Here is a 14,069-nt window from a genome sequence, read left to right as displayed (position 1 = left end):
CTCAGCATAATCATACACACATCACAGAACGACATGTAAATGTTCATCACTAGCATCCGCTAGGAGTGGATTTGCATAACTGCCATCAGCAACTCTTACTCCATGGAGGGTGTGTTTGAGCATATTCATGCCTGTGAGTGAATGGAGAATGTACCATTTTGTCCTAAAAACATTATTCCTCATCTCCCTTCTCCTTCTGTCTACCCTTTCCTCCTCCCCCTTGCAACCAGTGTGTTTGTTTAAGGTTACTACCTAACCAGCACTGTCTCAGGAGGGAGGTGTAAGGAGACACATGCCCTGACACAAGCCTGTTAATGAACTGGTGCCTCTATGATGAGGCTGGAGCTTTGGAGAACTTCTCTGCACTGCTGGCTGTGAGCGTGGTGTGGAAACATCACGAAAGGATAAAGCACACTTGGCCTTGCAGCTTTGCAGGTACGGAGCCAGCCAGCTGTAGGGTTTGGGTTTCAGTAGGGCCAGGCGACTCTGGTCCCTTGCTCTGAAGTGCTGCAAGATGGTCAAGTGTATGTGTTACCTGTGCCAGGAACTGAAAACGAAGGGCTAGGTGGTACCTGCTCACACCACAAGTCCTGCTGCCTGCTTGCTTCCTTGCTTCCTTTCTTCATGCCTGCCTCCCTCTGTCCCACTGGTTCTTTACCTCCACCTCTTGTGGAAAAGTTAACCCTCTCTAGAGTTAAAAAGGCTGGAATCACGCAGGACAAGTTTTAGCCTCTTGTAGAAAAAGAGCTGAATCTTTACTAAAACTTAAAGGATTTTAAAGAAAAAATGTTTGCAGCAACCTGCTGGTTTCATCCATGATTTTTCTCCCAGGCCCCCATATGGGCTTTATGGCAGCAAGTAAGAAAACCCTGGTGCTATGTGCATCTGATGTTCCTGGCTCCAGAGCTTGTGATGCCCTCTCTTTCTCACTAGGTCGTTGTGGTTCTGAAGCCACAAAGAGAGCAAGATTCAAAAGGCTTCCCTTTCAAGCAGCAGTGAAGCAGAGCACCTCTCTGCAAAGTGACTCAGCCTGCCCTCGGGCACTTCTCTTTTCCAGAAACCAAGAGGCAGAGCTTTCCAGCTGCACCCTTTCCTCTTCATCCTCATCCCTGTCCTTGCGTCCCCTCATCCTCATCCGTCGCATCAGGGTCTGTGATAGGCAAGGTAAGTCAGTGCTATGCAGACAGTCCTCCTGTGTCAGAAGGGTCTTGTTGAGGGAGGTCGTGCTCTCTCTGTGCCTCCAGAACCACTTTAGAGGTGACTGGGCAGTAAAGAATCCGTGGAGATCTGCTCAGATCAAAGCTTGGTGTCGTTGTTTTGCTTTCCAGCAGTTCTGCATAATGTTTCACTTTAAAAACTAAAGATTTAATTTGTTTTCAGGGATCCTTTTTAAAACAGCTCCTAAGAGTTGTTGTCATTATATTCACTTTTTCATCACCACTGCCAAGAGTGGCTGCTCCAGTGGTAACAGGGTGTTTGTGAGACCCTGATGAACGAGCAGAGACAAGCACTTGCTCTGCTTCAGTTTGAGGCTGAGCCTTATATTGCTCCTTCTCCTCCTGTCCTCTGGAAATATCATATCTGGACTGCCTCCAAGCCTGAAAAGTTTTAGCCCAGTTAAATCATTATTGTGACAGTTCAGTGTCTCTTAAAACCACAAGCTTATTAGGGATCCATCATTTTGGTTGGTGCTTAAGTACATTCTTCCCTTTGGCCATCTTTTTAGTCCTTTCTAAGCTATTCCACATACATTTTTAACGTGTGCCAAAGGTTTTATATATAAAAAGAGGGAACGTTTGGAAACAGCACTGGGTAAGTTAGGTAGCATGATGTCATTTCAAGGAATAAGTCTAGATGTTTCCCCCCCCCCCACATGGTATGTGCCACGTAGCTTGGAAGCTCAGTTAATGCCTTGGACACATGTGTGGTAGGTAGATGAAAAAGCAAAGCAGCCAAGTGTGCGCCTGATGTGAAGCCTTTGACTTTAGCTGGTTACTAAACCCAAAGATGAACCTGACTGTCGAAGTTACATGTATTAGAAAAAGCCCTGTAAAGCTCCCCAGGCCCTGCTGATACTCATGAAACGTGTGTCTTGCTCAGTGTAGTTTTCCATAATTACTCGTATATGGATTTGCATTGTTCAAAGCCCTAACAGTGAATCTGCTGTGATGGATGTGCAGTAAAACAGAACTAATTGGAAGCATTAATTTAGACAGAGGCAGACGTTGACACGGAGCTCTGAGGACGAGATGCTTTATATTGCCATAGCAAGTCCACAGTGTTTGCTGGCAGTATGCAAGCTCAGATCACACCACCTTCACAAACAAATTGCTGCAAATTATTGCTGTCATTTTTTTCCTCTTTTTGTTTTATTTCCCTCCTGAAAGATATCTTGGACCCAAGGTCATCTTAAGGAAATAGTTGTAATGCAAGAGAAAAGTTGCTGTGGGTGCTGCTGTGTTTCTGGCAATGTAATTGACAGTGAAGGAGCAGGCAGGAGCAGCTCCCAGCAGGGACACTGTTGAATAAATATAATAAGCACGGCAGAATGGAGAGTAATGCATCTGCATAAAAAGATGCATGCTGTATGTCCCCTCAAAAATACTCTGTGCTTTAGGCCTGTAACAGCAGAGGTTCATGTTGAACTTGCTGCTCCCTCTTGCTTTATCTGCCTGCTCTCACCCTGGTCCTGGTTGAGGGTTTACCGTGTGTGATGCTTTTGGCACATGGGTGATGTCACTGACATCGGGTGGAAGCAGCTCTTGCTCCAGTGCCCAAAACAAGAAGTCAAATTCTGACTGCATCAAAATACAGCCTTATGTGTTGGTTGTCATCTGAAGCATTTCAGCCTTAGTTCATGCCACATAAGTTAGGTTTACCTGCTATATACAAGTTGCTGTTTGTCAATAATCTTGGGCCAAGCAGCTGTTTTCTGCATCTTTGGTATGCAAACACTTGGATTTTATTTAAATCCCCTATTTGCCTGAAACACTGATTTCCAACAAACCAGGTAAAGGGGGGAATTAAGCACCCAAGCACTGGTTGTGCTGAGCTGTCGTGATGGCTTCAGGTGGCCCACCCAGCGCCCAGATTTGAAGAGAACAAAAGATAAGCCTCTCTGTTCCTTTGACTACTCCTTCCAGTTCTTATTGGACATAAATCTTCAGATTATTTCATACTTCTCGTTTGGTCATTGGTCTTCAGTTCCCAACCACATTTTACTTCTGTTGGTTATCATAGAATCACAGAATGGTTTGGGTTGGAAGAGACCTTAAAGCTCATCCAGTTCCAACCCCCTGCCATGGGCAGGGACACCTCACACCTTGCTCCAAGCCCCTGTGTCCAACCTGGCCTTGAACACTGCCAGGGATGGGGCAGCCACAGCTTCTCTGGGCACCCTGTGCCAGCGCCTCAGCACCCTCACAGGGAAGAGCTTCTGCCTAATATCCAACCTGAATTTCCCCTTGGTTCCTTTATTTCTGTGTTCTCCTCTCAGAGTCATTTGTATGCTGCATAATCTTGCTGATTGCAGAGGAGTTGTCCTGGATTTACACCAGGGCAGCAGAAGCTACCATCTGTCCCAGTGGACTTCTCCTGACACTGCTATTTGTGGTCCTGGAATTGGTCCCTCAAGCAAGCCTTCTGTTATTTATTTCCATGCAGTCCTTTCAGCTTGTATTGAATGGGGCTGAAACTCAGCACTTTCTCTTAAAATTATGTCCTTCCTATAATGCTGCTTGATATTCCTTCCTCTCAGTGTCCTGACCTTTGCTAAGGCTGTAGCTAATACATTCTCTTAGCCATGGTAGTTAATGTTAATGCAAAGACTAATGTTCTCCTGCAGCTTTAACACTGATGTGCCACACTTAGTGCTCTGTCTCCAAACAGAATTGCTTTCCGATACGGCACTTTACTGGGGGGATAATTCTACTGCTCTGGTACAGTGACAGCTGAGGATGCTGAAAAAGAGAGAGGGGAGAGAGAGGAAGGGGAAAACGTAATAAAGTAAAAGTGTGACAAGACACTTATGTCAGTATTATCATTGCATTTCATGGGAATGTAACATCTGACTGCCACACAGCTCTTGCAGCATCTCTCTGTGGAGGACCCAGAGTGATGTTTAATTGTGGTTCATTCAGAAGGCTTGAACAGCAAGTTCTTGTTATCTTAGGCATTTCAGCCACTGACCTTTGTTCATGCCAGATAACTTGGGTTTAGCTGTCAAAAAACAGTGTAAGCTGTAAAACCATGTTATGAGCTATTTCAGAGATGAATTTGTCTTTCCAAATGCATCACTGGGTACATTTGCAGTTGCATCGTTTCTGAGGAAACAACCCTCAGCTGTGTTTGGAGTTTGTTGCTGATGCATCGGGAGGTCTCAAGCCCTTGCTGGGCTCCAGGCAGTCATACATATTAAGGGCAGTGCAGCAAAGCCAGGTGCTACCACTGAGATAGGCACTGAAACCCCCACAAATCGAACGTTCCCGTTACATGGCTGGCATTTGTGCACTTCCACCAGGAAACAAATCAATAGCCTTCAAGAGCAGAGGCAGTCGGATCACAGGGCTAGAGACACATCACACAGCAAAGCATTAGGACATTGCTCCTGTGATGCTTTCTCAGCACGGGGCACCCAGGCTGCATGTTTGCTGTAGAGGCAGAGGTGTCTGAGCACAGGGTGCTCTCTGCTGTGCAGCATCACGCAGCCATGCTGATGCTCCCCTCCTTCCTGGAGGAGAGATGATGCAGGGGAGAGGCAGGAGAAGAGCTGACTCTGGCCCCCATCAGCAGTAGCTGAAGAGTAAATACCATGCTTTGGGAACTGTGTAATAACCTGACTGAAGTGCAATGGAATGAGGCTCCCAGTGTAGCTGCTGGAGGGGAAAGCGGAGAGATAAGATGACCACGTCATATCACCAACAACATAACTGGTATTAACGAAACAGAAGTCAAGGATGGATGAACCCTGAGGCTGAGCTAACTTTCACGTCGAGAGAAGATCCCTGAAGGGCTGTGTGCTGACAGGGCAACACGGAAAAGCTGATACGTGCAATCTCTTCACAAGGGCTGTTGTGTGAATAATCAGAAGCGGTTAGGGTTGTCAGTCCAATTTCCTTCCAAAATAGAATTAAAGTGTGGAGGCGATGACATGTCAGGAATGGGTGAAGTAGATTCTCTTCTGCGTAGTTAGAGGCTGGTGGAACCAGAAAGGAGAGACAAACATCTAACTTGTGAGAATAACGCTGCAATAGGGGTTATGCTTCTTCTTATTATTACTATTATTCCAAACAGTGATTCTATGTTAACAGTGCAGAGAAGAGCATATATCAGTGCTAGCCTTTCATGTTTAAGGCAAGGTGAAATTGATGACCTGAGTCCACTGTGAACACTTAAACCATTGAATGTAAATGAGATTTCAGATCCGCAGTAGTTTCCTATGAAAAGACAGGCCTAGGAAAATAAAGGACAAACACGTGTTTGAAATGACACTCTGAAGCAGCACACACAAAGAGACTATCCAGATGGAAATGTGAAACGTTTTACTTTGCTGTGAACTACACGCATGCTGAATAGGAAATACGAGTTGCAGGAGTGAACTGCAGAGTTGGCAGAGCATATTTTTATAAAGTGAGATCCTCTTCCTGACTTCGTATGTCTTTCCACGTGAATTACTGATCCCCCTGACTCATCAGGTAATTCTGTAGCCCCATGCCATCTCATCCTTATGGGTTTTGCGTATGATATTGCATATCTCCATCTCATGAACCTAGTGCAGGAGCAGTTACATGGAGCGAAATATAAGCAGCAGAGTCCTGCTTCCATTAGCAGAAATTATATCCAGCTACTGCTGTGACCTTACTTATAGGAACGTTTGATTTACAACACCAGGTTGGACCATTGTTCCTTCCAGACCAATACCCAGCTTTCAAAGGATGGCAAAAAATCTGTATCTCAGTCTAATGGAGCAAACCCCATTTTCTTCATCTCTGCAGTGAGCAGCTGATACTTCCAGGGAGAGAATTTGATCTTTCCCTTTTATCTTGGTATGTCATAATGCAACCTGCACCCCTGACCCACCTGAGCTTCAAGCATGTACCTCCAGTTTCTGACCCCCTCGGGCCATCAGCAGACCTCATGGAGCACCCATGTGGCTCAGTGCAGCTGGGCCATGGTGAGCATCCAGGTTATTCTGAAATCAGCTTTAGTTGAAACTAGGTTCAACTCAGGACAGCTAAGGGGCAATACAAGCTTTTGTTCCAGAAGCCAAACGAGAGCTGTCTCTAGTCTATAGAAGAACGAACAGAAATGAAAAGTAACAGCTCACTTCTTTCCTTAGCAACGTGACATCCACTCCAGAGGCTTTGCTAGCCCTGTATAATCCAGCAGATAATAAAAGCAGCACATTACAGCCTTTCCAGCTGGTTTATACATAGCCTTATATCCTCAGGCTGTGCTCACAGGAGAAAATCTGGACATGGAAACTCTCACTGCCTTTTATAGCCCAAGTCCACCTTGGGGATTATCCCTATTCCAATGACCCTTTGTACCCACAGAGCCGGTCCCCCGTACTGGAAATGCTGACTCCCTGCATCCTGACCTGGTTTGGTTCTTACTTGCCCAGATGATAAACTGAGGCCGTGAATAACTACATAAGTCCCCAGCATTTGCTTACTCTGAGGCTCAGTGTCCCTTTTGCTTCAACTGGTCCAAACCTCAGAGTAAAGCCTTCCTGCAGGTAAATACAATGGTTACTTTCTAATTACGTGTTACCTGCTCACATAACAAATCGGTGCAAGCTCTTCATTACAAGCTCTCATTGGAGATCAAGCATAAGGGTAACCAGGCACTTGGAGGTAATAATGTGCTTGAAGGAGGCATAAGTAATACATCATCCAAATTACTTTCAGTGAGCAGATGAAATGAGTGCAATACCTTCAGGGTTTGTAGAAGTTAGTCAGCCTCTGCCTTGCTGTAACATCCCTTCTGGCTGTAGCATCGACATCTCTGCATCTGCAGCTGGAGTATTTAAGCACAGCTTTTGCAAATAGAGGAACGAAAAAGGCCTGAATCGTTGCAGCAGAGGGATCCATGAGTAAGGTGCTCTGCTCTGCTCTGCCTCCTGGCAGTCATCATACAGTGTGTTGCAGTATTTGCAATTAGCCATGGGTCAAAGATGGGCAGAGGGATAGACAACCTGTCCCTACAAATGTTTTCTTAGAAAAGGCAAGCTAAAAATGACTGTGCTGTAATGAAAGAGCATCCTGGGTCTCGAATAAGTGTCCTGATTGATGGGTAAGTCAGTGTAAATTAAAGCTGGAGGGTAGGTTTGGAAAAGATGTATAGTGTGGCTCTGGAATCAAAAGCCTCTGACTTGTTTGCCTCCAGCTGGGGTTTTGAAAGTAGTGCAGCAGGTCCAGGAGCTGTGGTTGTTTGGAAAAGGCTTGTGCATGAAGCAGTGGCTCCTGCTTCCTTGTGCTACCTTCCAGGCCCCAGACATCTTGCCTTGCATGCTGTTTAATTGAGAGACAGCAGCTCCTTGCTTCATCTGAATTAGTGCTTGCCCATTTACCCTCTAATATGGGAAAGAAAAATGCTTCCTAATGTGTTACCATGGAAGGGCTGTCTTGCTGTAGTTCACTCTTCATGTCAATGAAGTGTTGCTTTATAAGGTTTGTTGCGTGGTGCTCAGGAGAAACTGGTTCTGAATGGCCAAAGCAGTGGCATTTCCTCTCCTGGAAGGTACTGCAATAGAAAGACTACATTTCACCTTTCCAAACATCACTTTTAGTTATCCCTTGTATGAAGTAAACAAATCCTCGCTCTGCTTTATGATGATGCCACGTAAACAGATGGAGGGATACGAGGTGGGATTCATCTCACCTAATTCTCATCACCTGAAAGCTGGACATCTGGTTAAAGCTCATCATCCTCTATGTGACCTCTTGCTAATGGCAAGAGAGGAGCCTCTCTGGGGTACTAGTCAGTGTGTGGATGGGGTGAATTGCCTGCCAGAGCCACAGCTACCTTAGGCTAAGCATGTAACTTCCATATATCTGAAGTTACTCACTGCTCTCACTGGGGAGTTGTCAGAAACCTCTTGAAGATGGCTCTGAATCCTCCTTTCCCCCTTCTTATTGTTGCTCATTAAATGGATACCCTTGCTTAAGTCAGCATCTGTGACACCAACTGCATCCTCTCTTTGGTGAGATCCTATTTTAGCTTTCTATCAGAGGCCACAGCTATTTGTGTCATTGTTGAAACTCTTCAGAAGGTCCGGTGACATTGACAGGAGGTCTCTTAGAAGCCAGAGGTTCTGCAGTAGCATAAATAGGATCAGCAGCAGTAAGTGCAGGTGAAAGAAAAGCCAGCTGCACATCCTTTCTGTCTCCCTTGGCAACAGCATCCTGCCAACAAAAACTGCTGCCAAGTAAAGGCTGGAAAGGAAGGGATGTGCATTTGCAAAGCTGGGGCTGGACAAGCTTTGTGTGAGGGGGGAGCTGTCAGACCAAGGAATACTCACATGCTTTTAAAAGGGTCTTTGGTTTGTTCCATGTGTTTTTGGACAAGGGAATGCACAGAACCTCTGTCATTCAGAAGGCTTTTCATCTGAAATCCCAAATGATGGTTTCTGCAGTTTTGAGCCATATGTTTCCATCCATGACAGCACACGGGGAAGAAATCTGTGCGAGTTACTACTTACAGATGTGGCAAATCCTCCAGCAAAGGTTAAATACGTGGCATGGTTCTCTTGTTATGCCAGCTGCAGCTCTGTGCTAAATCATTGTTTCAGCAGCAAGCTCTTCATCAGCCTTGAGCTCCAGAAACTGCTAAACAAGCTGATATTTGTAAGGACCATTTAGTTTATAATTCACTAAATATCTTTATTTAGAAAAACCTTCAGACTGGAAACAGCAAGGGGGAAAAGTGAGCTGCAGATGGGAAGGAGAAAAGAACCATCAGCAGGAGAACACAAGAATGCAAAGCAGATCTCAGATCATTATAATTTGCACTTTGTCTTCCCATATCCTTCATGCAATGATTGTGGCTGTGAAAATAGAGTTCGTATAACTAAGGGTAAGATATGCTTGTGATATACATATACACCTGCCTAGCCTTCCCGTTAGGGACTTCAGTCAGCACTGGGGTCACTGTTGGAGGCCCCATAGCTGCTCGTGCTGCCAAACTCAAACCTATTGTCACAGCATCATTCCTGTCTGATTCAGCCACAGCATCAACAAAGAAGTCTGGTTGCAACATGCTTGTATCAAGACCTGAAAACAGAAGGATCTTCTCAGCTGGTGGGAGCAGAGTGAAGAAGGAACTGGCTTTTCTCTCTAGCAAAATACTAGGATTGAATTTTGTGGGGAGCCCATGTAACAAACTGCTCGGGCTGCTGCAGGGGCTCTGAATCAAAGCCTGAGTGATGGGGATTGCCCTGGGACTCCCAGGGGATCCCCACACCACTCTCAAGAAGCCCCTAACTTGTTGCTCTCGCACCGTTTCCCTTTTGAGGGATGGGTAGTTGGCTGCACAGGGCACGTTTGTGTGCTCGCCAGGCAGCGTGTTCTTCCAGACACCCAGCTGTGCCAGAGAGACAGGGGAAAAAAGAAGAAATGGAAGAAGAGAGGCAGGATTATGGCTTTAAGAATCACGGGATCTGTGAGCATCTTTATGGCCAGTTCACCACTGAGGAGTGAAGAAATCAAAACCAGACCATGCATTTAGATGCCAGAAGAGAGATGAGCCTCTGATTTCGTTCCCTGTATTTCCCTCTGACAGGAATATTAATATCATTAGAGGTAATTGAATGAAGTGGAAAGTCTGGTGGAGGCACAGAAGCAGGAGGTAGATGTGTAAAAGCCATCCACACACAACAAGCTGGAGGGAGGGCACGCTGCCTTGGAATGGGGACTGAGCAGCTTCCCAAGGGCGTGCAGCTGGGGTGCTTGTGGCTGTTTTGTTCCCAGGGAAGGAGCACTGCCAGCAATCCTCTGGCATCTGAATAGACCCGTGTCAGACAAACTGTATCTGGACTTGATGGGAAACCAAGCTGGAATACCAAGCAGCCCGTGGATCTGCTGGCAGAGAGGGGGTCTGGCTCCGTAAGTAATCCTGCCCTGCAGTGGCAAAGGTAGTCCATAAAGGAGCGAGCCCTCTCGCTGCACAGCCCTGCAAGACACGCCTGCCTGGGCTGTCTCTGCCCTCATTCCTCCAAACCAGTTCCAACAATAACAGCAACTCCTGCTGCAGCTGCCTCATTAGAGAGAAGATGTGTTTTGCCTTTCTCTGCTGAGGGATGAAGCTTCCCAGTCCGTGTGATGTGAGCAGGTGAGGATGTCTGCTGACAAGCCCAAATGATATTTCCAGGTGAGTGATTACCTTAAGCAAGTAGCTAGAGTCAGGCTCTTTCTTCTTATTACCCTCCTCTCAGTCATTACTGTTGCCCTAGATTGTCAGCAAGCCTTTTCACAAGGTTCAGCACCTCGGATGTCTGTGTATACTTAGCTGAACAGGGGATCTGAAGCATTCCTGTAGGATCTGTGAGTCTCTAGTGCAGTATGAGAATGAACTGGGAGCTGCCTGCTCTGCGACTACGCGATACTGTCCTATTTGTATCGCCCATTGTTTAACTCCCTGGAGAAATGGATTTTGGTTTATAGGCTCACTCTCTTGAAGTCCGTGATGGAAGTGCACCTTAGAGGAAGTGCTGGTGTTCTGCACTGGGTTTATGTGGTTAAAGGGCCGGGAAGTCTTGCCTCATGAGACCTGGAGCCGCCGTTACTGTTGTTGCACAGGGAGTGTCAGTGAGTGCTGCTTAATTTGTGTTTGTACATGTGATTTCCAGAGCTTCTGCTGATGCTGGCTTGTGTTACTGCAAATAGAGCTGTTAGTCTGCGTCTAATGCCCTGCAATGCCTCGTGTATTGAAGTCGGCGTTAATCAACCCAATACTTACAGAGGAAAGCAGGCAATAACTTGTAAATTAATACCTGGGAGTTCTGGTGTAACAGCCACTGAGAGATGGGCAAGGAAGAGAAATTTTCTATGCTGAGTAACCTACTTTTTGTTCCCTCAGTTCTGCCACCAATCATGGGTGAAATTTGCTTAACTCTTTGTTTGTACAAGGGCTGCTTTATTGTGAATGAAAATCATATTGCTCTGACAGATGACAAAGAAACCGTAACCAAAATGACCGTAACGAGAGGAGTGATCTGTACTTTCTGCACAGTTTCCATCTATTAAAGATTCATTTTACTCCTTGTAACGTTTGAGGTTTGCCGAGAGGCACGTGAGAAGTTAATAGCGTTGTGAAGGAAGCTTTCAGCACAACAATAACATTGCTGTTGCTTTGAACAGGTTTTGCACAGCCTTCTCTCACTGTTAGTAAGTCACGAGTGTTGGAAGCGGCTTCAGCATCCCCTGCACTGCCCGTGTGCCCCCAAGCCTTGGGTCTGGAGATAATGGTCCTTTGTAGGAAAGCTCCCTTTGCTTCTCCTGCCCACGGCAGCCTGAAATAATGAGTCCAGCAGTAGGGCTCCGAACAAAAAGCTCTTCCTGACTACCTAAAGCAAAACTGTTTGGCTCTGTTTGTCCTGCTGCAAGGTCTGAGGCAGCAGAGGCCAAAAGGGGTCAAACACCAGACTGAGCGCGTTCATTTGCTGTAAAAAAACATGAATGTGCAGCGCAGAAGTTTCCACTGTACCTCTGGCGGTCAGGACTTGGTCCAAAGCCTGCTAAAGTCATTGGGAACCTTTCCATAGGCTTCAGATCAGCACTTGGTTGTAAATCCAAAGTTTGTGTCATTTAAAGGGGGTGCCTCGGGGAGGCTGAACGCATGAGCTGACTCTGCCATGTCGTGCAAAAAAGGCTGCTCCCAAAAGTGCCCATGAAGCGGCCCATGCAGCACCAGCAGTGTTAGCTCCTAAATGAAGCCTTTTCATATTGTTCTGTGCCAGGACACTGACTTCTAGCAGGGGCTTCTGAGCTCCTGAGATAAAACAGTCAAAGGATGTCAGCTGCTGGGACCAGAATTGCTTTGGTTTTCTGGTCCGGAGGGAGGCAGTTCTGCCTCCTGCATGCAAATAAAAGGGCTGCGAGGCAGTTCCCAAATGTTAGGACCCTGCAGCCTGGGTGGGAAAGCAAAGTATTCCTAACCCCAACTTCCCTGAGACTCACTGAGGACATCGAGCAGTACTTGGAAACATTGCTGGATAGGAACTCCTTCATTTTCTTCACGTCCACTCCATTTCTGGGCTCCTCATGTGAGTGTATGATGGGAAGAAGCACTGTAGGGAGACGCTGCTGAGATCGCACCATGTTGTTAGGAAGGAGGCTTTATGGCTAAATGCACATCAGCATCTTCTGTGTACTCGTCACTGTGCTGGGCTTCATCCTTGAGTTCATTCATTCTGTGTTAATTCCCTTCTTGGTGCGCTATGCAAAACCAGGGGATGACACCATTCACACTGCAGGGGTGTCAGGTCAATCGGCCTTCTCATTAGGGTTGAATGGTTTTAACGGGGCCATAAAATGAGACACCGAAAGTGGAATTTGACACACAGCATTAAGAAGCCAAACCAGTTTGACCCCTTCTGAGCCTGAGCTCCTATGCCTTAGAAATGGCCCCTTGTGAAAAAACTTAATGGTGTGAACTGACCTTTGCAAATATAATTAATTATTATTATTTGCTATAATGTGCTTGCATCAGTCTGTGTTACCATTATGCCAGCAGATTGTAAGGACTGTGAGTCCTTAACCCCAAGGGCTTATGCTGTACGTAAGATCAGTCCTAACAGTCTTAGGCAGCCAAAACTGAAGGATTTTGGCAAAGAGCTGCTGGACTGTGCTTTGAACAGACCAAAGGCATCTGCTGGGTACCACCTCAGCTGGGATATCCAAACTTTGGCCATGACAACTTGATAGCAACCAGGTTTCATTCCAGTGGTAGCCTGATTGAGGGTGAGCTGAGGCACTGGGGGACAGTTGGCGTCATACCCACCATGGCCCTTTTCTGGGTGCAAAGCAGAGATAGAGGTTGGGAAGGAAGGAAAATGGAAGGGTTTGGATAAGTCCATTTCTGTGATAAACGCTTCCTGCAACTTAGTGGAGGAATTTAGAATACCATTTTCCTAGGCTTAAGGCAGAATTGACAAACAGGGCAGTGTAATATCAAGGACCTCAATATGAGTCCTACTTTGGAAGACATTGCATATCCTCAAGTGTTAGAAAAGTAACTGGGAGCTCTGGGCAATCAGGTCACTGCACATCCAGCCAGAGCATGCTTAGGTAGTGATGCAGAGCATCTGGAAATGCCAATTCCAACTTTACTTCTGCTTTCCAGTTGGCTGTTGACCAATTAGAAAGCAAATTAATTCTACTTGAAAGGCCACTTTGAAGTCCTTATTATTATCTGGTTCTCCCTATATATATATATAGCACAGGCTATTTTCACAATGATCTACTAAACTGAACAGTTTTTGAGTAGTTAGGGGCACAGATTAGCTCTGGTTGACACTGAAGGAGTCCTGTGGTCCATTCAAACAGTAAACCAAAGTCCTAAGTAGCTTATGGGCCACGCTGGCTCTGCAGAAGCTGTTAAAAGGAGCCTAGTGGACAAGCAAACTGTGACTGCCACCACCTGAGACAGCCAAATGTCTTGGGGGTCATTGTTTATTGTCAGATAAATGACTTCTGATGTTGTATTTCCTTTGAATAATTAGACTTTACAAGCCACCTACAGGTATTAGCTAAATGCATCTGGCTTCCCATGCCTGGTATGTGGTGACCTGCACAACAACAGGCTGCCCCAGGGAGATCATAAATCTTTGTAGCAGCAAGCTTCTGATTTATCAGTTTTGCAAGCAGTGGAGGTGGATGTTGGGTGGGTGTTCAGCCAAAGAGCAGGGTTTCTAACCCCAGGGCCCAATATGCAGAAGAGCTGTCAACTTCCTCATTCCTTGAGGAAGATCCTGAAGAAAAGTATTAACCCAGTAGAGATGTTTTTCTGCATGAGGTGTGAGAGCAGGTAGTTACACAAAGAACATCCCCAAATCTTAGCAGGCATTATAA

At 46.1% G+C, this 14,069-nt stretch overlaps 1 protein-coding gene across 3 annotated transcripts in view; it reads left to right on the top strand.

The window, feature by feature from the left end:
• Nucleotides 1-14,069, top strand: part of TMEM108 (transmembrane protein 108) — a 150,883-nt gene that overhangs the window by 122,766 nt on the left and 14,048 nt on the right. The window contains exon 1 of one of the 3 annotated variants that reach the window (XM_057431576.1): nt 10,021-10,368. The exons of the other annotated variants lie outside the window; for them this stretch is intronic. Within the exon in view, the coding sequence (XP_057287559.1) occupies nt 10,356-10,368 (13 nt within the window). The 5' untranslated portion in view covers nt 10,021-10,355. Of the gene's footprint in view, nt 1-10,020; nt 10,369-14,069 lie in introns of those variants that run through there. 3 annotated transcript variants of the gene reach the window in all.

The sequence above is a fragment of the Pezoporus wallicus genome, unplaced genomic scaffold (assembly GCF_028554395.1).
Source record: "Pezoporus wallicus isolate ANWC-B61680 ecotype Strahan unplaced genomic scaffold, APGP_CSIRO_Pwel_v1 scaffold_11491, whole genome shotgun sequence".
NCBI classification, from domain to species: domain Eukaryota; kingdom Metazoa; phylum Chordata; class Aves; order Psittaciformes; family Psittacidae; genus Pezoporus; species Pezoporus wallicus.
This window is presented reverse-complemented; position numbering and strand designations above follow the sequence as displayed.